General features: G+C 36.3%; 1 protein-coding gene across 1 annotated transcript in view; it reads right to left on the minus strand.

Annotated features, from left to right (window-relative positions):
- Nucleotides 1-2707: 2707 nt before the first annotated feature.
- Nucleotides 2708-25991, minus strand: part of crip2 (cysteine-rich protein 2) — a 67213-nt gene continuing 43929 nt past the window's right edge. The window contains exons 3-8 of the mRNA XM_062040972.1: nucleotides 13301-13358; nucleotides 13090-13224; nucleotides 10182-10250; nucleotides 9915-10009; nucleotides 3598-3655; nucleotides 2708-3449 (exon numbers count right to left, since the gene is read on the minus strand). Coding sequence (XP_061896956.1) covers nucleotides 3400-3449; nucleotides 3598-3655; nucleotides 9915-10009; nucleotides 10182-10250; nucleotides 13090-13224; nucleotides 13301-13358 — 465 coding nt within the window. The 3' untranslated portion in view covers nucleotides 2708-3399. The remainder of the gene's footprint in view (nucleotides 3450-3597; nucleotides 3656-9914; nucleotides 10010-10181; nucleotides 10251-13089; nucleotides 13225-13300; nucleotides 13359-25991) is intronic.

Genomic DNA, 25991 nt, shown 5'->3' on the forward strand with positions numbered 1-25991 from the left:
GAGAAAATGCTAACATCAGCACAACTTTCAACATTATTTCAGCAGCTCACTCAACTTCCTGACAGGAAACGAAAAGGGGAAAGTTCCCCTCGGAGCAGATGACGTCACTCACTCACCTCATTTGACCGAGAAGCAGAAATGTCAAGTTCTCAGTACACAACCTCTTTTTTTCTGCCTTTAAAAAAAGAGTTAGAACTTTACTTTGAAACTCTAGCAACCAAAAAGCTGTGAAAAATATAACGATATGTTCCAAATTTAAACTATTGACAGAACTTGTTACTACATATATATATATATATATATATATATATATATATATATATATATATATATATATATATATATATATATATATATATATATATATATATATATATATATATATATATATATATATATATATATATATATATATATATATATATATATATATATATATATATATATATTCTAGTTGTAATTGTCCTTGTTTATATGTTTGTTTGTAAATGTTGAACTTTATAAATAAAGGTATATGAAAAAAAATTAAAAAAGCATTGCTGCTCCACGAGGGCTGTGTCGCCATCTAGCGGCCATTTTGGCGAATAACACGGGACATTTATTTTTACTTTTTACTAACACATGCAAATTATTTGGCAATATTTGTTCCAAAATAAAATATGAACCAATCAACTACACGGAAAAATCCTCAAACTATGCGTTAATTAAAATTATATATATGCGTAAATTGTCCTTGTTCATATGTTTGTTCGTAAATGTTGAACTTCATAAAAAAACGTATATGAAAGAAAAAAAAAAAACGTTGTGTCGCCATCTAGCGGCCACTTTGGCGAGTAACACGGGACATTTATTTTTACTTCTTAATAACGCGCAAACTATGTGGCGTTTTTTGTTCCAAAATAAAATATGAACCAATTAATAATATTCATATAAATTCATAATAAAAGACGTCCAAGATCAAACACAAACTTTTTTTTTTTTACTAGAAAAAGTCTGTTTCTGTACTTGTTTTAATTGTCCTTGTTTGTTTGTAAATGTTGAACTTTATAAAAAAAGTATAGGAAAAAAAATTAATAAAAAAGGTTGTGTCGCCATCTAGTGGCTATCTTGGCGAATAACACGGGACATTTATTTGTACTTTTTAATAACGCGCAAATTATCTGGCGTTTTTTGTTCCAAAATAAAATATGAACCAATTAATAATATTCATATAAATTCATAATAAAAGACGTCCAAGATCAAACACAAACTTTTTTTTTATTTTTTTTTTTACTAGAAATAGTCTGTTTTTGTACTTGTTTTAATTGTCCTTGTTCATATGTTTGTTTGTAAATGTTGAACTTTATAAAAAAAGTATAGGAAAAAAAAGGTTGTGTCGCCATCTAGCGGCCACCTTGGAGAATAACACGGGACATTTATTTTTACTTTTTACTAACACATGCAAATTATTTGGCGATATTTGTTCCAAAATAAAATATGAACCAATCAACTACACGGAAAAATCCTCAAACTATGCGTTAATTAAAATTATATATATGCGTAAATTGTCCTTGTTCATATGTTTATTTGTAAATGTTGAACTTTATAAAAAAAACGTATATGAAAGAAAAAAAAAAGGTTGTGTCGCCATCTAGTGGCTATCTTGGCGAATAACACGGGACATTTATTTGTACTTTTTAATAAAGCGCAAATTATGTGGCGTTTTTTATTCCAAAATAAAATATGAACTAATTAGTATATTCATATAAATTCATAATAAAAGACGTCCAAGATCAAACACAAACTTTTTTTTAAATTTTTTTTTTACTAGAAATAGTCTGTTTTTGTACTTGTTTGAATTGTCCTTGTTCATATGTTTGTTTGTAAATGTTGAACTTTATAAAAAAAGTATAGGAAAAAAAAATTAATAAAAAAGGTTGTGTCGCCATCTAGTGGCTATCTTGGCAAATAACACGGGACATTTATTTTTACTTTTTAGTAACGCGCAAATTATGTGGCGTTTTTTTTTCCAAAATAAAATATGAACCATTCAACTACATTGAAAAATCCTCCAACTATGCATTAATTAAAATTATATATATGCGTAAATTGTCCTTGTTCATATGTTTATTTGTAAATGTTGAACTTTATAAAAAAAGTATAGGAAAAAAAAAAAGTTGTGTCGCCATCTAGCGGCCACCTTGGAGAATAACACGGGACATTTATTTGTACTTTTTAATAACACGCGCAAATCATATGGCGATATTTGTTCCAAAATAAAAATATGAACCAATTAATAATATTCATATAAATTCATAATAAAAGACGTCCAAGATCAAACACAATTTTTTTTTATTACTAGAAATAGTCTGTTTTTGTACTTGTTTTAATTGTCCTTGTTTATATGTTTGTTTGTAAATGTTGAACTTTATAAATAAAGTATAGGAAAACAAATGTATAAAAAAGGTTGTGTCGCCATCTAGCGGCTATCTTGGCGAATAACATGGGACATTTATTTTTACTTTTTACTAACGCGCAAATTTTTCTGGCGTTTTTTGTTCCAAAATAAAATATGAACCAATCAATAAATTAATAAAATTTGATTTCATCAACTACATGCGTTAATTGAAGTGATGTGTGTAAATTGTGTAATAGTTCTTCCAGTTTCATGCAGCTCTTACTAAGCTTCACAAGAATATGATTTTTAATGTAAAAGATGACACAAGTAGACTGTAATGATGTATTTATTGTTTATACAAGATCAATCTGCTGGGCACAGAAACCCACTAAAATGAATATTATTATGAATAATAACAAGATGCAACAACAGATGATATTAATAGCAATAAACAAAAGACAGTAACAGTCGTTAGGCAGTGTGTCGAGCAGCTAAGCTAACGGAACACTTTGTCGGTACAAACAAGGGGATTGTTACGACTAATAATAATAATAATAATCATCAATAACCAGAGAAAAATGTTACAGCTTATTTTCAAGGTGTTGAAATGACAGGAATCATAAATAAGTTTGCACACCACAGCTAATAATACTTGCCACATTTTGGGACGTAAACAAAGAAAATAAACACTTTAGTCTTTGCACGCTAAAAGCGATCGTCCTTGTGTCATCAAAATGTAAATACGGCATTAAAAAGGAAACTTTATTGGCAAACATTTTTCGTCCTACTGTAAACATGACAAGAACATTTGTGATAATATGAACTTTGGCCACTAGAGGCGCACGTGAGCGCAGCCAGAAAACTACTGCTCACTTCTCAACTTTTAATGGACGACGTGCGACTGCAATACGTGAAGTGAGGAGGGGGGGAGGAGGGGGGGGGGGTCAAGATGGTCGTCGAGGAGAAGGTAGCAGGAGGATGAGGATGGGGGGGCGGGGTCAGGGGATGCGGGAGGAGGGCAATCACTGCGCAGGCTCGTAGATGTAGCTGCCCACGCCGCCCGTGTTGACGCCTGCAAGAAGAAGGAAGAAGAAGCAGAGGGAAAGTGTTGAGCAAAAAGAGGCGGGGCAGGTGGGCGGAGCCTAACAGCAGCGACGTTGGAACAAAACACAGTTTCAAGGTTGCCGTGCGGCTGATATTTGGCGCCCCCTAGCGGTTACCTTTGGGCCCGAACAGCACGGCGTAGCAGGGCTTGTGGCAGTAGGGCTGGCCGTCGTGCTGCAGGGAAACAAACATCGCAAATAATAATCCTTGTTGGAAACTAACATCGCAAATAATACTCCTGGTTGGAAACTAACATCTCAAATAATACTCCTGGTTGGAAACTAACATCTCAAATAATACTCCTCGTTGGAAACTAACATCTCAAATAATACTCCTTGTTGTTGGAAACTAACATCTCAAATAATACTCCTTGTTGTTGGAAACTAACATCTCAAATAATACTCCTTCTTGTTGGAAACTAACATCTCAAATAATACTCCTTGTTGTTGGAAACTAACATCTCAAATAATACTCCTTGTTGGAAACTAACATCTCAAATAATACTCCTTGTTGGAAACTAACATCTCAAATAATACTCCTTGTTGGAAACTAACATCTCAAATAATACTCCTTGTTGGAAACTAACATCGCAAATAATACTCCTTGTTGGAAACAAACATCGCAAATAATACTCCTTCTTGTTGGAAACTAACATCTCAAATAATACTCCTTGTTGGAAACTAACATCTCAAATAATACTCCTTGTTGGAAACTAACATCTCAAATAATACTCCTTGTTGTTGGAAACTAACATCTCAAATAATACTCCTTCTTGTTGGAAACTAACATCTCAAATAATACTCCTTGTTGTTGGAAACTAACATCTCAAATAATACTCCTTGTTGGAAACTAACATCTCAAATAATACTCCTTGTTGGAAACTAACATCTCAAATAATACTCCTTGTTGGAAACTAACATCTCAAATAATACTCCTTGTTGGAAACTAACATCGCAAATAATACTCCTTCTTGTTGGAAACAAACATCGCAAATAATACTCCTTGTTGGAAACTAACATCTCAAATAATACTCCTTGTTGGAAACTAACATCTCAAATAATACTCCTTGTTGGAAACTAACATCTCAAATAATACTCCTTGTTGGAAACAAACATCGCAAATAATACTCCTTGTTGGAAACTAACATATCAAATAATACTCCTTGTTGGAAACTAACATCTCAAATAATACTCCTTCTTGTTGGAAACTAACATCTCAAATAATACTCCTGGTTGGAAACTAACATCTCAAATAATACTCCTTGTTGGAAACTAACATCGCAAATAATACTCCTTGTTGGAAACTAACATCTCAAATAATACTCCTTCTTGTTGGAAACTAACATCTCAAATAATACTCCTTGTTGGAAACAAACATCTCAAATAATACTCCTTCTTGTTGGAAACAAACATCTAAAATAATACTCCTTGCTGGAAACTAACATCTCAAATAATACTCCTTGTTAGAAACAAACATCTCAAATAATACTCCTTGTTGGAAACAAACATCGCAAATAATACTCCTTCTTGTTGGAAACTAACATCTCAAATAATACTCCTTGTTGGAAACTAACATCTCAAATAATACTCCTTGTTGGAAACTAACATCTCAAATAATACTCCTTGTTGGAAACTAACATCTCAAATAATACTCCTTGTTGGAAACTAACATCTCAAATAATACTCCTTGTTGGAAACTAACATCTCAAATAATACTCCTTGTTGGAAACTAACATCTCAAATAATACTCCTTGTTGGAAACTAACATCTCAAATAATACTCCTTCTTGTTGGAAACTAACATCTCAAATAATACTCCTTCTTGTTGGAAACTAACATCTCAAATAATACTCCTTGTTGGAAACAAACATCTCAAATAATACTCCTTTTTGTTGGAAACATCTCAAATAATACTCCTTGTTGGAAACTAACATCTCAAATAATACTCCTTGTTGGAAACTAACATCTCAAATAATACTCCTTCTTGTTGGAAACTAACATCTCAAATAATACTCCTTGTTGGAAACTAACATCTCAAATAATACTCCTTCTTGTTGGAAACTAACATCTCAAATAATACTCCTTGTTGGAAACTAACATCTCAAATAATACTCCTTCTTGTTGGAAACAAACATCTCAAATAATACTCCTTCTTGTTGGAAACTAACATCTCAAATAATACTCCTTGTTGGAAACAAACATCTCAAATAATACTCCTTCTTGTTGGAAACAAACATCTCAAATAATACTCCTTGTTGGAAACAAACATCCCAAATAATACTCCTTGTTGGAAACTAACATCTCAAATAATACTCCTTGTTGGAAACTAACATCTCAAATAATACTCCTTGTTGGAAACTAACATCTCAAATAATACTCCTTGTTGGAAACTAACATCTCAAATAATACTCCTTGTTGGAAACTAACATCGTAAATAATACTCCTTCTTGTTGGAAACTAACATCTCAAATAATACTCCTTGTTGGAAACTAACATCGTAAATAATACTCCTTCTTGTTGGAAACAAACATCTCAAATACTACTCCTTCTTGTTGGAAACTAACATCTCAAATAATACTCCTTGTTGGAAACAAACATCTCAAATAATACTCCTTTTTGTTGGAAACATCTCAAATAATACTCCTTGTTGGAAACTAACATCTCAAATAATACTCCTTGTTGGAAACTAACATCTCAAATAATACTCCTTGTTGGAAACTAACATCTCAAATAATACTCCTTGTTGGAAACTAACATCTCAAATAATACTCCTTGTTGGAAACTAACATCTCAAATAATACTCCTTGTTGGAAACTAACATCGTAAATAATACTCCTTCTTGTTGGAAACTAACATCTCAAATAATACTCCTTGTTGGAAACTAACATCGTAAATAATACTCCTTCTTGTTGGAAACAAACATCTCAAATACTACTCCTTCTTGTTGGAAACTAACATCTCAAATAATACTCCTTGTTGGAAACAAACATCTCAAATAATACTCCTTGTTGGAAACTAACATCTCAAATAATACTCCTTCTTGTTGGAAACAAACATCTCAAATAATACTCCTTGTTGGAAACTAACATCTCAAATAATACTCCTTCTTGTTGGAAACTAACATCTCAAATAATACTCCTTGTTAGAAACAAACATCTCAAATAATACTCCTTGTTGGAAACAAACATCTCAAATAATACTCCTTGTTGGAAACTAACATCGCAAATAATACTCCTTCTTGTTGGAAACTAACATCTCAAATAATACTCCTTGTTGGAAACTAACATCGCAAAAAATACTCCTTCTTGTTGGAAACTAACATCTCAAATAATACTCCTTGTTGGAAACTAACATCTCAAATAATACTCCTTGTTGGAAACTAACATCTCAAATAATACTCCTTCTTGTTGGAAACTAACATCTCAATGACAGAAATACTCTTTTTTTTAATCTTCAATTGACCTTTTATTTGCCTTTTCTAAACCTTACAATTGACCATTTATTTATCTTCTATTAAGCGTGTTTTATCTTAAATGTTCCTTCTTTTTAAGTTGTTTTACCTTTTGGATACCTTATTTTACTTTGTATTTACTTTTTTTTACCTTTTATATACATCTTCTATTTAGCATGTTTATATTTTGCATTTTTATTTACAAACCCCGTTTCCATATGAGTTGGGAAATTGTGGTAGATGTAAATATAAACGGAATGCAATGATTTGCAAATAATTTTCAAGCCATATTCAGTTGAATATGCTACAAAGACAACATATTTCATGTTCAAACTGATAAACATTTTTTTTTTGGCAAATAATCATTAACTTTAGAATTTGATGCCAGCAACACGTGACAAAGAAGTTGGGAAAGGTGGCAATAAATACTGATAAAGTTGAGGAATGCTCATCAAACACTTATTTGGAACATCCCACAGGTGTGCGGGTTAATTGGGAACAGGTGGGTGCCATGATTGGGTGTAAAAGTAGATTCCATGAAATGCTCAGTCATTCACAAACAAGGACGGGGCGAGGGTCACCACTTTGTCAACAAATGCCTGAGCAAATTTTTGAACAGTTTAAGAAAAACCTTTCTCAAGCAGCTATTGCAAGGAATTTAGGGATTCCACCATCTACGCTCCGTAATATCATCAAAGGGTTCAGAGAATGTGGAGAAATCACTGCACGTAAGCAGCTAAGCCCGTGACCTTCCATCCCTCAGGCTGTACTGCATCAACAAGCCACATCAGTGTGTAAAGGATATCACCACATGGGCTCAGGAACACTTCAGAAACCCACTGTCAGTAACTACAGTTGGTCGCTACATCTGTAAGTGCAGGTTAAAACTCTCCTATGCAAGGCGAAAACCGTTTATCAACAACACCCAGAAACGCCGTCGGCTTCGCTGGGCCCGAGCTCATCTAAGATGGACTGATGCAAAGTGGAAAAGTGTTCTGTGGTCTGACGAGTCCACATTTCAAATTGTTTTTGGAAACTTTAGACGTCGTGTCCTCCGGACCAAAGAGGAAAAGAACCATCCGGATTGTTATAGGCGCAAAGTGTAAAAGGCAGCATGTGTGATGGTATGGGGGTGTATTAGTGCCCAAGACATGGGTAACTTACACATCTGTGAAGGCGCCATTAATGCTGAAAGGTACATACAGCTTTTGGAGCAACATATGTTGCCATCCAAGCAACGTTACCATGGACGCCCCTGCTTATTTCAGCAAGACAATGCCAAGCCACGTGTTACATCAACATGGCTTCGTAGTAAAAGAGTGCGGGTACTAGACTGGCCTGCCTGTAGTCCAGACCTGTCTCCCATTGAAAATGTGGGGTACAATATGAAGGCTAAAATAGCAGAAGGGAGACCCCCGGACTGTTGAACAACTTAAGCTGTACATCAAGCAAGAATGGGAAAGAATTCCACTTCAAAAATGTGTCGTCTCAGTTCCCAAACCTTTACTGAGTGTTGTTAAAAGGAAAGGCCATGTAACACAGTGGTGAACTTGCCCTTTCCCAACTACTTTGGCACGTGTTGCAGCCATGAAATTCTAAGTTAATTATTATTTGCAAAAAAAAAAAAAGTTTATGAGTTTGAACATGAAATATGTTGTCTTTGTAGCATATTCAACTGAATATGGCTTGAAAAGGATTCGCAAATCATTGTATTCCGTTTATATTTACATCTAACACCATTTCCCAACTCATATGGAAACGGGGTTTGTACCTTCTTATTTACTCTATTTGACCTTATATTGAACTTATTTTACTTCTACATATTTACCTTCTATGTAACTTAAATCTACCTTTATTTAATACCTGGGATTTAAATAGCGCTTTTCTAAGTACCCAAAGTCGCTTTACATGTTAAAAACCCATCATTCATTCACACCTGGTGGTGGTAAGCTACTTTCGTAGCCACAGCTGCCCTGGGGTAGACTGACGGAAGCGTGGCTGCCAATTTGCGCCTACGGCCCCTCGGACCACCACCTATCATTCATTCACCGGTGTGAGCGACACCGGGGGCAAGGGTGAAGTGTCCTGCCCAAGGACACAACGGCATGGTAAGAGGCGGGGAGCGAACCTGCAACCCTCAGGTTTCTGACACGGGCGCTCTACACACTATACCATGCCGCCCCTAAATTTACCCTCTATTTGGCTTGTTTACCTTCAATGTATTTACCTTTTTACCCTCCACCTATTTACCTTCCACATATTAACTTTCTATATAACGTGTTTACCTTTTAACCTTATTTATTTTTAAATTCAATTTTTTACTCTTCTACTTATTTACCTTCTATTTACCATTTTTTAACCTTTTTTTAATTTTTACCTTGTTTTATTTTCTAAATATTTACCTTTCTACATATTTGTTTGCCTTTTATCTTTTTTTTTAACCTTTAATATACCTTTTTATTAACCTTATCTTTTTCCTTTATTTATTTTTTACATATATTTTATGTTTACCTAGAAATTACCTAATTGGCTTGTGTGACCTTTTCTCAATATTTATCTTCTATATAACTTTTTATCTTTTATTTACCTTCTATTTAGCTTGTTTTACATTCTATATATTTTCCTTTTTTTTTCCTTTTTTTTTTTTTTTACCTTTTATTGAATTTCTTTTACTTTCTAATTTACCCTTTACTTTTGATTTACCATATTTTACCTGCCATTTATCTTGGTTTACCTTCCCTTATGTGTGTATTTAATAGTTTTTATTACTTACATTATAATCAATCAATCAATAGAAGCAAGAAAATAAAGAATTCAACTAGATTGTAATGGATGTTGCAGGTTGCAAGTGTAAAGTAATACAAGTAGCCAGTAACAGGTGTGTGCAGACTCATGTTAGCACTTAGCAGTTGACTCCCATCTTCTCCTGCTCAAATATTTGCTGCATGAGTTGATAAAACAGCAGAAGTATTTATTAGTTGTACCTCCGCATGGCTGCCAGCGGACAAAGTCTTGCTGCACCTCTCACAGCGCAGGCAGGGGCGATGCCAGTCTTTGCCCAGCGATGTTACCTTCTCAGCTGCCAGGCACCACACACACACACACACACACACACACACACACACACACACACACACACACACACACACACACACACACACACACACACACACACACACACACACACACACACACACACACACACATTAAAAAGTGTGTGACATAAGAGACAGAATTCATGCAGGACTTACCAAAGTAGACTTTCTTGTTACATCTGGGACACAGGTTGGCCTCGCCGGAGAAAGTGGTGATGCTGCCAGCTGCTCACACGCACACACACACACACACACACACACACACACACACACACACACACACACACACACACACACACACACACACACACACACACACACACACACACACACACACACACACACACACTTTATGTTTGCACTTAAAATAAAGAGAATTTAACTGCCAGTATGTGTAACTTACATGGATAACCTCCCCCACCCATACTACTACTCCTACTAGTACTACTACTACTAGTACAGTGTTTCCCACACATTCATTTATTTGTGGCGGCCCGCCACGAAAGAATTACGTCCGCCACAAAAAAAAAAAAAAAAAAAAAAAAAAAAAAAAAGATTAAAAAAAAAAAAAAAATTTTTTTTTTCTTTTTTTCTCCAGCTTCTCAGGCAAATCATATAGTTGATGTAGATGCCCATATCGGCTGTTCAGATTTACTTTACAAAAGAGAAGTGTAGGATACTTCTCTTGTTGCCTTATTTGTATTTGACTTTATTAAATGTATTTATATAAGAAACACAACATGTGTATATAACAAAGGGTGCAAAGTGTGCAGGCAGTAGGAAACACATGGTTAAGTGTAGGGAGTAAAACTGATGGCAGTCTAAAGTTCAAGATTTTTGGAGCTCTTTGTTCAGTGGATCAGATGTTTGATGAAGCTCTGTGTCTATCTACCACCACTACTGTTTTATGTTTATTTGTTACTGACTGTGGCAGGACACCTCTGCCTCTGTTTCACTTTATGTTGCTGGTAAATAATATGCTTGTAATAGTAGGCTAAAGTTAAATTATTTAGTATGCACTAATTAAAGGGGCAGCGCTTTATGAGACATTTTAGCTTTTATATTTTATAAGATATATTTTTTGTAAGAACCACAATTAATAAATATATTTCAGTGAATAACTTATTGTTCAAATCTGTATATAAATATGTACATAAAGTGTTGTAATTATATTGTAAAATGGATGGATGGATCGATGGACGTTTAAAACAAAACTGTTATTATTAATTAGTAAGTATACATTTTTTGAGCCTTTTTAGAGAAAATCATATCATTGTAGTAAATTATGCAAATTACTCGATGATGTCATGGTGACCACGCCCATAGCCACACCCCCACCGCCACAGGTATCTTAGCAGTTTATGGGAAACACTGTAGTAGTACTACTACTAGTAGTAGTACTACTACTACTGCTGCTACTAGTAATACTAATACTAATAGTACTACTACTACTGCAGCTACTACTACTAGTGCTGCTACTACTACTGCTTCTACTACTTCTGCTGCTACTACTACTAGTGCTGCTACTACTGCTGCTACAACTACTACTGCTACTACTACAAGTGCTACTACTACTAGTAGTAGTAGTACTAATACTACTACTAGTAGTACCAGTAGTACTACTACTAGTAGTACTACTACTAGTAGTAGTAGTACTAATACTACTACTGCTACTACTAGTGCTAGTGCTACTACTACTGCTACTACTAGTGCTGCTACTACTGCTGCTACAACTACTACTGCTACTACTACAAGTGCTACTACTACTACTAGTAGTAGTACTAATACTACTACTAGTAGTACCAGTAGTACTACTAGTAGTACTACTACTAGTAGTAGTACTAATACTACTACTGCTACTACTAGTGCTAGTGCTACTACTACTACTGCTGCTACTACTACTAGTGCTGCTACTACTACTAGTGCTACTACTGCTGCTACTACTACAAGTGCTGCTACTACTACTAGTGCTACTACTATTACTAGTGCTACTACTACTTCTGCTACTACTAGTGCTGCTACTACTACCAGTGCTACTACTACTACAAGTGCTGTTACTACTACTAGTACAAGTGCCACTACTACTACTAGTGCTAATACAACTACTTGTACTACTACTGCTACTACTGCTACTACTACAAGTGCTGCTGCTACTACTACTACTACTAGTAGTACTAGTGCTACTACAACTACTTGTACTACTACTACTACTACCACATTATACATTTCAGAGCTAAAAATACCATTGCACCGCATCACAATTTGCTGGTCTTAATGTGGACATTAGGGCTGCAACTAACGATTAATTTGATAATCGATTAATCTGTCGATTATTGCTTCGATTAATCGATTAATAATCGGATAAAAGAGACAAACTACATTTCTATCCTATCCAGTATTTTATTGAAAGAAAAAACAGCATACTGGCACCATACTTATTTTGATTATTGTTTCTCAGCTGTTTGTAATGTTGCAGTTTATAAATAAAGGTTTAGTAAAAAAAAAATAAAAAAATAAAAAAATATATATATATATATATATATTATTAAAAAATTAAAAAAAAAAAAAAAAAGCATGCGCATAGCATAGATCCAACGAATCGATGACTAAATTAATCGGCAACTATTTTAATAATCGATTTTAATCGATTAGTTGTTGCAGCCCTAGTGGACATTAAAACATATTTTTTCAAAGCAGTTTAGTTTTTATCTGCAAACAAAGCCATTATCTATGAATACCTTTAATAATAATAATAATAATAATAACAATCAAGGGGTATTTAGTGGGGTAAACAAATTGATGCAGCGTCTGTGTGCCATGTTGCGTCACACTTTATAGTTACAATTCACATCAATGTGTAGAACACAACAGTTTAGTTTTGCCTGCAACCAAAGACATTGAAATGCCATCTTTTGGGAGCTCAAAGGCTGTAAAATGACCACATACAGACTTTGGGCCGCAGTGTTTTGTCGTGACCTGTAGGTGGCGCTAAAGGAAATGAAAAAGCTGCAGTCTAGTGAGACACACTGGAGTTTTATCATCTTAGGTAAGGTCTTCTTCTTACCTTTGGAGGGAGGCTTGGCTGCAAACGTCTTCTTCTCCTCCGCTCTGGAGGACGAGGAGTCCCCGCCAGTTGCCGGGCAGTTGTTGTTGGCGGGGGCGTCGTACACGTAGGAGCCGGCCCCCCCGATGTTCACGCCTGCAGGGAACGTAAACTTCTGGTCATATATTTCTGCCGTCTATTTGTGCAGGGTGTACCATGACATGCAGTGCACCTTTTGGCCCAAAGAGGGCAGCGTAGCACGGCTTGTGGCAGTAAGGCCTTCCGTCATGCTGCAGGAGACAAAAACATGCACCATTAATAACTTCTTCTCAAGTAGTGTAACAAATGCAGTTTTTATATCTAGTTATGTTTACACCAAGGGATGGGTACTGTTCACATTTTAACCGATAGACTTGGGAATCGATATTTTATTGTTTGATAGTACCATTTTATTTGTTATTGTAACATTTTAAACTGAGCTGATAATGATAACTGTGCTGCCCAGTTGTTGTATTGTCATATAGGAAGTAGCTTTTTTCCATGAAGCCGAATGTGTTATGTTGCGCCCTACAAAGTGTTTACCCTGTACATAATGTGCCTATTACACACCGGCTGTTTTCATTGTAACATTCATCTCAGTTGTCATTTTTCCCCCCACCATGTAATATCACTAATGGTAATAGTAGCCTGCTTTAGGAGCACTTGCATTCAGAAGAGAGGAGCTACACCTCCATGTTGAGATAGCAGTTTCACGCATTAATAACACAAAATGCGGATTGTTCCGATCATGGTTTGATTGTCAAAGATGCTCGGTGATATTTTTTCGACCAGAATAAATGTTTCTGATATTCTGTACAAGTTATCAATATACATATCTCTGCATGACAATGTTTTAACCTTCTCTACCTACTTATTAATAAAATGTCATATTCAGCCTGTTAAACAATCTGTAATTGCAGACTATTCATCAGAACAGGTTATAAAATAATATGCCATAGCCATGGTAATAATGTGTAGTGAACTGTAATCACCCGATGTGGGCTGCAGAGGGCAGTGGCAGGCATGCCTGCAGTATTAAACCCAGTCTCAGTGGTAGCGAATAAGAAGACGCGATTGTTCAAAGACAATCTTCCTCCTTCAGCTCGCCGCTGCCATTACAATACACTCCATTTCAATCTGTGAAAACATTTATTTAGGTAGAAATGTCACAAAATAGAGTAAAAGAACAGCATGATCACGATGTAAGACGATTTTCCATTGTTTTGTTAGATCGGATGTGAAGCGTAGCGCTATTATTGTGAAGCCACCAACCGGACGTGTGTGATTGCTTTGAGAAAATACTTTATAAAAGGTGTAGGGGTGTAACGGTACGTGTATTTGTATCGAACCGTTTCGGTGCGGGGGTTCCGGTTCGGCTCGGGGGTGTACTGAACGAGTTTCCACACGGACATATTAAGACGCACGGCTACGATAGACTGACTTTAGACGTCCTGTCTCTTTTTTTCTGCTGAGCTTGTGTTCCATCTTACTAAAGCAACTCGAGTAACAATCTACATTTGATGTTATTAATGCAATTAACTGTAATCCAAACATGGACGTGACGCTCCTACTCTCTACAAGCAGCAACGCACGCCAGCAGCGTTCGCTCCAACGATGTTGTCTCACGCCGGTTGAAGATAAAATAGTCTTGTCTTGTCCGCAAGAACGACTCGCCATGGCTTTGGATCTGAGATTCCCATAAAGTCCCCCTTTCTTTGTGAAGTTATGATAGCTACTTTTGTGTTCGTGGCTCAACACTAACTGGACGCCGTTACACATTTCCCCAATCTACGGAACGGGCCGAGGGTCAAAAACATGAATCGCGCGTTAAAAATGTATCGTTGTTAAAGGAACTTATAGTTAACACGTTCACTTAGACAGTCCTAATTATTATAATTGAAAATTGTATGTAAACTTCTATAACATGCATGCAAAGAACTCTGTTTTCCAATTTGGCAACTCTATCCTGTAGCCACGCCCCCTCGGGTAATACACTTCCGGTGTTGTGACCTCTATTTACAGTCGGTCACGTCAAAAATATACCTTCTCGCTGGCTACTTACAAATACTCTAGAAGTACTATTGGTTCGGAACTAACAGCTTTCGGATTGTAATCATCCAAACATGATTAGCAGCAAAGTGGACGGCCAGCAACGTTGTTTCGGGGAGCGAAAGGAGGCATCAACAAGTAAGCTATTTAGCTCGCTATAGGGTTCACTTCCTGTATTCAATTCACTGCAATATATGAATGATGTACTTATTTAAACACCAAAAAAATCATTTGTCGGAATGTGTAGAATTGATGTTAGTTTTAAAAGGCACTACTTTTTGGTACCCTCTAATTGGGGGTCCAATCCTACACTGCAAAAAGTCAGTGTTCAAAAACAAGAAAAAAAATTACAAAAATTAGGGGTATTTTATTTGTACTAAGCAAAATTATCTGCCAATAAAACAAGAAAATTTGGCTTGTCAAGACTTTCCAAAACAAGTAAAATTAGCTAACTTCAATGAACCCAAAAATACTTAAAATAAGTATATTCTCACTAATAACAAGTGCACTTTTTTTGGTAGAAAAAAAAGAGACCTTTTTGCTCAATATGTTGAAAGATATTCTTAATTTAAGTAAATGCAAGTGCCATTATTTTGACATAATGATATGCACTAGGTATTACATTTCTTGAAACCAGCAAATTTATACTAAAAAGTAATTTATTGTTCTTAATGGAAAGGCAACAAGGCAACATCTTGTTACTCTCGGGATCTCCTAGCCGCTCAGGGAAATCATATTGTCTAAAAATGCATTTTTCCATGGATAACATGACATCATCGCGCCAAGTGCGTGCTCTTTCAGTCCATTAGTGCGCATATATACAGCCCGGCCCCCGGCCGAAACATTTTTAGTTGTAATTTTGAAGAATTCATCTGAATGTGCATGAACTATTTCTGTTCAAAATAGTTTGAAATGTCACATGTGAAATGTTTAAATATTAACTGTCCGTTTACCGTACTATGCCAACTGTACTACTATAGGAGTACCTATTTTCTATTGTTTCATTGAAAATAAAACAGCAAAGTCCATTTGGCTGTCATCTGTTTTAAATATGAGACACAATTGTGTCAAAGTCATGATTTATTTCATGCTTAAAATAAGAAATTATTACTTTAAAAAAAAAGTAGTTTTATACTTGTGAGTGTTGATGACACAGCTTTGCAACACTCGATATTCTAGTTTCAAGCATGTTTTACTCAATATAGCTCATCAAATCTCAGCAACAAGCTGTAATATCTTACTGAGATCATTTAGGACCAAAACACTTAAAACAAGTAAAACACTCTAACATAAAATCTGCTTAGTGAGAAGAATTATTTTATCAGACAGAAAACAAGGAAATATCACCCTTATTTGACATATTTAATCTTACTTAGATTTCAGTTTTTGCAGTGTAGTGGTCAAGTATGGTATCATACTGGTAGGGCGGAGCTAAACACAATATTTTGTGCTGATTGGTCCTTAAGAACTGTCACTTTAGTGGATTACGACTTAATTGTGAGCGTCTTTCTGACTCTTTCCAAAAAAGGGACACTCGGCAGCCAGATGATGCCATCACCCCAGCTTTACGAGACACATAACAGCAACGGCCGCTGTATCCTAGCAACCGTAGTCACACTTCCAGGGGCGCCAGGTGACTACTTTGTGTTTCCACTTGAACCACGGATGGCCCATTGCATGCTGGGAATGTGGCGGTCACAGGGAGCATGACCACTGGTCCACAGCACAATGACCATAGATGAGGAGGACAGTAGCACTCCTGGCATTTAGGGGCCAAACAAGGTTTTAGACTAAAATACTGTTGCCTAAGAAAAAATAGGATGGACATGTGACTCAATTATGGAAATAGCAGGTAAATGTACACAACAATATTATTTTGATAATGGTTTTAGACTAAAAAAATAATGAGGAAAGCATCATGTTAAGCGGCTATTGTGAATACACAGCGCCCCTGCTGGTAGGCATGTGACACAATATTGGAAACTGAGGGCAAAAATAGAATTAACATCCATCCATTTTTATTATTTAGTACTATTTTTAGATGGAAAAAAATTGTTGCAAAATAATATTTTAATAATAGTTTTAGATGACAAATAATAATGAGGAATGTGTTTTTCTCCCCAAGACAAAAACATTGTTAAGCAGCTTGAGTACACAGCGCCCCTTCTGGTGGCATCCAAGTATGACACTTAGTTTCGCCTCAATAGGTTTAAATGTTTATCGTAGGTCTTTTTACTTTTTATTTTTTTTAAATGAGCATGTGACAAAATTATGCAAACTATGAGCAAACATGCGATAAATTATTACATTCATTTATATTTCTTAAATAGTATTTAATACTATTTGCAGAAAGGAAAATAGGTACAAAACTATGTATTTTATAAGAATAGTATCAACAGCGCCCATGCTGGTGGCACCCAAGTATGGCAGTCAGATTTGCCTAAATACATTTTAATTGTTTTATTTTTTCTTTCTGGGTGGGCATTTAACAAAATTATGGAAACTATGACCAAAAATACGATAAATTAATCCATTCATTTACATTTCTTAAATATTATTTTTTCTCTATTTGTAGAAAGGAAAATAGATGGAAAACTATGTATTTTATAAGAATAGAATTAACAGCGCCCCTGCTGGTGGCACCCAAGTATGGCAGTGAGATTTGCCTAAATACATTTTAATTGTTTTATTTTTTCTTTCGGGATGGGCATTTAACAAAATTATGGAAACTATGACCAAAAATACGATAAATTAATACATTCATTTACATTTCTTAAATATTATTTTTTCTCTATTTGTAGAAAGGAAAATAGATAGAAAACCATGTATTCTATGAGAATAGAATAAACAGCGCCCCTGCTGGTGGCACCCAAGTATGGCAGTCAGATTTGCCTCAATAAGTTTAAACGGTTTTAATTTTTATTTAGGGATGGGCATTTAACAAAATTATGGAAACTATGACCAAAAATAGGATACACTGATCCATTCCTTTAAATTTGTTAAATACGATGAGGTGGCGACTTGTCCAAGGTGTACCCCACCTACCGCCCAAATGCAGCGGAGATAGGCTCCAGCACCCCCCGTGACCTCAAAAGGGACAAGCGGTAGAAAATGGATGGATGGATTATTTAATACTATTGGTAGAATGGAAAATAGATAGAAAACTATGTATTTTTATAAGAATGGAATCAACAGCGCCCCTGCTGGTGGAATCCAAGTATGGCACTCAGTTTTGCCTCAATCAGTTTAAATTGTTTTATTTTTTCTTTAGGGATGGGTATGTGACAAAACTGAAAAAAACTGAGGGCAAAACTTTATTATAGTAATATTGACATTTTAAAAATACATTTAGTACTACTTTTGGATGGAAAAATAATGGTAAAATATGTATTTTTCCTTTTTGAAAATCTCAAAATAACAGATCCCCTGCTGGTGGCAGCCAGGTGTTGCACTAAGATTTAAACAGTCCGTTGATTATAAATCGAAAACATTCCTAATTAATTACCGTATTTTTCGGACTATAAGTCGCGACTTATACTCAGGAGCGACTTGTGTGTGAAATGATTAACACATTAGCGTAAAATATCAAATAATATTATTTAGCTCATTCACGTAAGAGACTAGACGTATAAGATTTCATGGGATTTAGCATTTAGGAGTGACAGATTGTTTGGTAAACGTATAGCATGTTCTATATGTTATAGTTATTTGAATGACTCTTACCATAATATGTTACGTTAACATACCAGTTGGTTATTTATGCCTCATATAACGTACACTTATTCAGCCTGTTGTTCACTATTCTTTATTTATTTTAAATTGCCTTTCAAATGTCTATTCTTGGTGTTGGCTTTTATCAAATAAATTTCCCCCAAAAATGCGACTAATACTCCAGTGCGACTTATATATGTTTTTTCCCTTCTTTATTATGCATTTTCGGTCTGTGCGACTTATACTCCGGAGCAACTTATACTCCGAAAAATACAGTAAGTATTTAAAGGCCTACTGAAAGCCACTACTAGCGACCACGCAGTCTGATAGTTTATATATCAATGATGAAATCTTAACATTGCAACACATGCCAATACTAACTTATAAAGTGCAATTTTAAATTTCCAGCGAAACTTCCGGTTGAAAACGTCTATGTATGATGACGTTTGCGCGTGACGTCAATGGTTGAAACGGAAGTATTCGGACACATTGTATCTCAATACAAACAGCTCTGTTTTCATGTCAAAATTCCACAGTATTCTGGACATCTGTGTTGGTGAATCTTTTGCAATTTGTTTAATGAACAATGGAGACCGCAAAGAAGAAAGCTGTAGGTGGGATCGGTGTATTAGCGGCTGGCTGCAGCAACACAACCAGGAGGACTTTGAGGATAGCAGACGCGCTATCCGACGCTAGCCGCCGACCGCATCGATGATCGGGTGAAGTCCTTCGTCGCGCCGTCGATCGCTGGAACGCAGGTGAGCACGGGTGTTGATGAGCAGATGAGGGCTGGCGTAGGTGGAGAGATAATGTTTTTATCATAGCTCTGACGAGGCCCCGTAGCTAAGTTAGTTTCAATGGCGTCGTTAGCAACAGCATTGCTAGGCTTCGACAGGCGGCACAGCATTAACCGTGTAGTTACAGGTCCAGTGTTTGGTTCAGTGTCTCCTGATAGTATTGTTGATCTGCTGTCTATCCTTCCAGTCAGGGGCTTATTTGTTTTGTTTCTATCTGCATTTGAGCACGATGCTATCACGTTAGCTCCGTAGCTAAAGTGCTTCACCGATGTATTGTCGTGGAGATAAAAGTCACTGTGAATGTCCATTTCGCGTTCTCGACTCTCATTTTCAAGAGGATATAGTATCCCAGGTGGTTTAAAATACAAATCCGTGATCCACAATAGAAAAAGGAGAAAGTGTGGAATCCAATGAGCCAGCTTGTACCTAAGTTACGGTCAGAGCGAAAAAAGATACGTCCTGCACTGCACTCTAGTCCTTCACTCTCACGTTCCTCATCCACGAATGTTTCATCCTCGCTCAAATTAATGGGGTAATAGTCGCTTTCTCGGTCCGAATCGCTCTCGCTGCTGGTGTAAACAATGGGGAAATGTGAGGAGCCCTTCAACCTGTGACGTCACGCTACTTCCGGTACAGGCAAGGCTTTTTTTTTATCAGCGACCAAAAGTTGCGAACTTTATCGTCGATGTTCTTTACTAAATCCTTTCAGCAAAAATATGGCAATATCGCGAAATGATCAAGTATGACACATAGAATGGATCTGCTATCCCCGTTTAAATTAAAAAAAAATCATTTCAGTAGGCCTTTAAATGTGCATTACACTGGCATTATTAAGGTTTCTTTACAGGTGACATCGCCAACTAGTGGTCTGGAATGCACACTTACAGAAATGTTATTGCTGGTTACGTGAAACATTTAAAAAAATGTTTGGTTTTTTTTACTAGAGTATTGCCACAATCTATTCTTTATGTAAGACTTCAACGTTCAACTCTTCACTCTTCTTGTCTTTTCTGTGATCAGGGGCACTCTGGACGGCCATTTCACAACCTGATGACTTTCTCAGGATATACACACACACACGTACACGCACACACACACGTACACACACACACACAAGGCTTCTTTGTCGAGGGAGTCTGCTGGCGCTGGCTATATAGATCACAACACAGCCCACTCGCTTCCCACAGGGTGAAAAATAAATCTTCTCCATCGACGACTCTCCACTTTCTATCAACACGGTGACTCACACAACAGAGCAGAAAGTGGACTACTGCAGGAGCTCTTGAACGCAACCCCTAATGGGACAACCAGTTCAACAGATGATTGTTTTTGATGACGTGACCTTTTATGAGGAATGTACGGGCCTGAGGAGGGTTCAAGTATTCAAGCAGCTGGACCACTTTGAAGCTTTCATCATCCGGTCCGACCAAATAGGGCTGGGCAATGAAACGATGTCAATATACTGTATATCGCAATAGACACGTTATCGATATCATAAAAAAATGTGTTTGATAAAACGTTAGATCATTTGGTTGGAAGAAAGCGGGAGTTGCCAAGCAAGTTTGGTTGCATGAATGAAGGCAATCGCTCTCTGGTAACCGAGCAACACAGGAAGTGCTAACAGCCAATCAGGTAATAGTATGAACTATCTTTTTGGTTGTGCTCTTGTGTCGCGGTTGGTTGTTTGCATGGAGTGAGAAGACCAAGTAAAAATGAAGAAATTGTGAAAAAAAAAGAGGAAAAGTCACCTCGACAGTATGGCAGTTGTTTTTTTTTTTTTCCAAAAGGGACCATAGTCAGACCAATGTGGTCTGTAAAATGATGCAAGGCGCTTGTCCCGACCAAGACTGGTAATACCACACCACCTTAGCCGCGCTCACCCTTTAGAGCACAGCTGTAACTTCCTGTTTTTCCTTCATTTACATGTTCACACTTTGCACTATTTTGTTACATTTTATTAAGCATTTCTTACATATTCGTTATTTTTGCACCTTTATTTGAAGAGGTTATTAAGTGTTGTTTACAATCTTGTTTACATTCATTGATTGTTTTCCATGCTTCTGTTGACACTTCCTTCAGGCCTTGATAGCTGAGGAGAATATAACCAGAGGAAGGTTAGAGTTGAAGTAAAAATGCAGTGTTTCCCACGCATTCATTTATTTGTGGCGGCCCGCCACGAAAGAATTACGTCCGCCACAAATAAATAAATTTTTTTTTTTTTTTTTGTCCTGTCCAGCTTCTGAGGCAAATCATATAGTTGATGTAGATGCCCATATAGGCTGTTCAGATTTACTTTACAAAAGAGAAGTGTAGGATAATTCTCTTGTTGCCTTATTTGTATTTGACCACTACTGTTTTCTGTTTATTTGTTACTGACTGTGGCAGGACACCTCTGCCTCTGTTTCACTTTATGTTGCTGGTAAATAATATGGGGATGATACTCGAAACCGGTTTTCCCGGTTGTTTGATAAGAAAAGAACCGAGTCCTCGGACTCAAATCCCTTTTTGAGAACCGGTACCCGTTATCGAGACCACTATAGTAAAGGAAAAGAGTTGATTCTTTATTCGAATCCCGTCCCGACCAGAAATGCTCCGTGTGACATCACAAGAAATGACGTCACGTAGCTCAGTCATTAGGCGCAGATAGCGAAAGCAGGAAAACAATGGACGGGAAAAAGCGCTCCAAGGTGTAATAAAGATCAAAACAAAAGCTATAATCCATCGAATAACTTTACTGAGAGATTTTAGTAGGGTACAAACACATGACGAACACTTTTACGACCAACCGGAAACATAGCAACCAGGCTAGCAACGCACCTCCTTTACGGCAGCTGTCGCAACGTTCTTAAAACAACCGCAGCACATACATATATATACAACACATCTCCCTTTTTGAACTTTTGTTTTTCTTTCCTTGTAAACAAAACAAAATCACACTGTATATGTGTTGTCTGTCTAATTATAAATAATACAGACGAGGCGTGTTGGCTGAGTTCTTGACGTTTACTTTCACAGCGTAGCAACATGCAACACTTTTCGGGGCTACCGTGCATGCTCGTAACTCCCATTGCATGCTGGGTAGTGTAGTTGTTATATTCTCTAGCTCATAACATATTTCCCCCATAAAGAAATAATGTTAACTCAATAAAGTGTATTTCTTTTTTTAGCTTTAACTTTTCATTTTTTAGCATTGTAACCACATTTGCAAACAACTTTTCTCTTCATAAAATTTTCTTTCAATAAAGAAATAAAGTGCAAAAATGTCAAAGCCTCATAACAAACAGTTATGTTCCAATAGCAGCAGAAGTGCACTTTTTGGAGAGCTGTATTATTTTCAGTTTTGTGCCCAAGGGACTGATTTTATTTAACACTATAGTATTATTTATACACCTATAGTGATCACAGAGACAGGTTGTTTTTGTGTTACTGTATATATTTGTTTCTCTGAAAAATCCCTCTTAATATACTTTGGGTAACAACAGTCAATATTTATTTATTTAATTTTTTTAGGTGAGTAACAGTCAATATTTATTTTTTTATTAGATTTTATTTTTTTATTATATAATAAAAGTGAGCTTTTGTTAAACCAAATATTGTGTGTTTTTTTCCATATACAACAACCTATCTGGACTCGATAAGAGAATCGATAAGGAATCGGTTCGATAAGAGGATTCGATAATAGGCTCGAACTCGATAATTCCTTATCAAACATCATCCCTAGTTGTGGTAGTAGGCTAAAGTTAAATTATTTAGTATGCACTAATTAAAGGGGCAGAGCTTTAAGAGACATTTTAGCTTTTATATTTTATAAGATATATTTTTTGTAAGAACCACAATTAATAAATATATTTCAGTGAATAACTTATTGTTCAAATCTGTATATAAATATGTACATAAAGTGTTGTAATTATATTGTAAAATGGATGGATGGATGGATGGATGGACGTTTAAAAAAAACAACTGTTATTATTAATTAGTAAGTATACATTTTTTGAGCCTTTTTAGAGAAAATCATATCATTGTAGTAAATTATGCAAATTACTCGATGATGTCATGGTGACCACGCCCATAGCCACGCCCCCACCGCCACAGGTATCTTGGCAGTTTATGGGAAACACTGAAATGTTTACATTTAATATATTTTTCTCCTGCTCCTTATATTCCATTGGTCTTAAAAAACATCAATAATCATCAATATCGACCGATCTATCGTGATAGTTTTCCGCCCTATCGCGGAGTCTTTTTAAAGATGTATGGATAAGGTCTGACTGTGTTTCTATGACGATGGAGATTGCCCTTATCGTCCATCAACGTCAGTATTAAAATAACTAGAGGATGTTCTGTAATCATGCAGAGATTAAACAGCAGCTTCCTTTTCAAGGTCCGCAGGGGGGAAATAGCTTTTAAAGCGGAGATCACAAGAGAGGGAAGATGCTCAAAGTGATGCACCGAGAGCGATAGATGTATTGTTGTCACGGTTACGGATGCTCGGCACAAAACGGGTCGATGTCTTGTAGTTCTGAGGTCATGCAACCTTATCCACAACATGGCCCGACCTTTGCCATTAGGTGCTCAAATTCTAACCAAAACAAAGCCTTTATGTCCCAGTGAAGCTCGCTATTAGGACCCCCTTTTTAGGAGGGGAGAGTTCACCCAGACTCTTTAGTTCTAAGGCCGTCTGAAATGATGAGAGGTGACTACAGTACGAGTTTAACAATGTATTCTACAAAACAGGAGTAAGGACAAACAATACAACTACCAGCGCTGTGAGAGAGAGCCAAGCTATCTAAAGGTCGGAGCAATCTCTAAAATGGTTGCCCGTCTCTCATGATTTTGTCCACCTAGTTTGCAACTCCTTGGGAGGGATCGAAACTGAATGTTAACTTGATGTGCGCACATTGTCCTCCACTCTCCCTCCAGGCAGGTACTTCCTGAAAATTTTCAATGCCAAGAAAGTAATTGACTCAAAAACATTCCAACGCAAGTAAAGCAGGGCTCCACTTTTCCAAAAAAATGCTAGCTTGATGCTAACATACATTGGATATGCCATATACATGCTACTGATTAGCATTGGCGATTTTACATGGCTGTTTCAACACCACAGCACGTTACAATCAAACAGCTGGTGCGTAATAAGTACAATACTTATAGTATTAACTAGGGTTGCAAAATTCCGGGAATATTCAAAGTTGTAAACTTTCCATGGGAATTAACGGGAAATTAATGGGAATAAACATTGAATGCAACATGCTAGATCTCGCAGCATGATTATTAGCTAAAACAACCTGAGATAATGCAAATTCAGTAGAATTTTAACCCTGCACTGTGCATTCCTCCATCACATGCACAGATAATTCCCAGCATGCTACACACTACAGCAGGGCTATTGAGGCCACACTAGTATTTGAGGCCAAGGACTTCATCCAGTCAGGTAAGTGTTGATGATATTACTGGGGTAAATATATTTGATCTATGGTATTTAAGTGTAATAGAGGTGTAATTGCTTGTTACTGTATGACTGTAGACTACTCCAGCAGACTTCAAATCAAGCTAGCTAGCCGTTCCTGTACTTGTTCAATGATTTTGGGGCCAACATCTCTAGCTAGCTAGGTTTATGTACTACCACAGTCTCATTATGAACCGAAAATATTTCTCCGTTAGCCGTGATGCTAATTTTCTCTATGTTAAATCCCATCAATTTATGCTAACAACGTTAGCGATCCGAATTGACCTTTTTTGTGATCTGTAAAGTTCAACTAGCAAATACAAAACCAAAAGGTGTAGTGTCCTTCTGTTCTGCTAGCCATTCTGTTGTCATACAAGAATGTAGCTTATAGTTTGATTTAGCATGCTGACTGACTGTTAATTTATTCATCTAGCCTATTTCTATTCATTTGTCCATCAGTCAAATATTTTTAAAGGCTACTCCAATTGTTTAGCTGACTATTTATATCTGTGTGTGGCATTGCATTAGTGTTTCACAAGCTTCTCATCTTATTCTACAGAATAAGATGGATGGTGTCCAACTTTGAATAATCAAAAAATGGTCAAAATTTCCAAACTTTACCGAGCTTAACTTCCCGTGGTAAATTTACCGGAAACTTTCCACCCCTTTGCAACCCTAGTATTAACACTTTTAAGGGCGTAACAAAAAACAAAACAACACACCATAGTATTATAGATCAATCAATCAATCAATCAATCAATTAATTAATGGTTTATACCGTATTTCCTTGAATTGGCGCCGGGAATATGGTATTCGCATGCCTCGAATTACAGCCGGGTCAAACTCGTTTCGCAAAATAATTAGCGCATGCTTGGCACTTC

The sequence above is a fragment of the Entelurus aequoreus genome, linkage group LG03 (genome assembly GCF_033978785.1).
Source record: "Entelurus aequoreus isolate RoL-2023_Sb linkage group LG03, RoL_Eaeq_v1.1, whole genome shotgun sequence".
NCBI classification, from domain to species: domain Eukaryota; kingdom Metazoa; phylum Chordata; class Actinopteri; order Syngnathiformes; family Syngnathidae; genus Entelurus; species Entelurus aequoreus.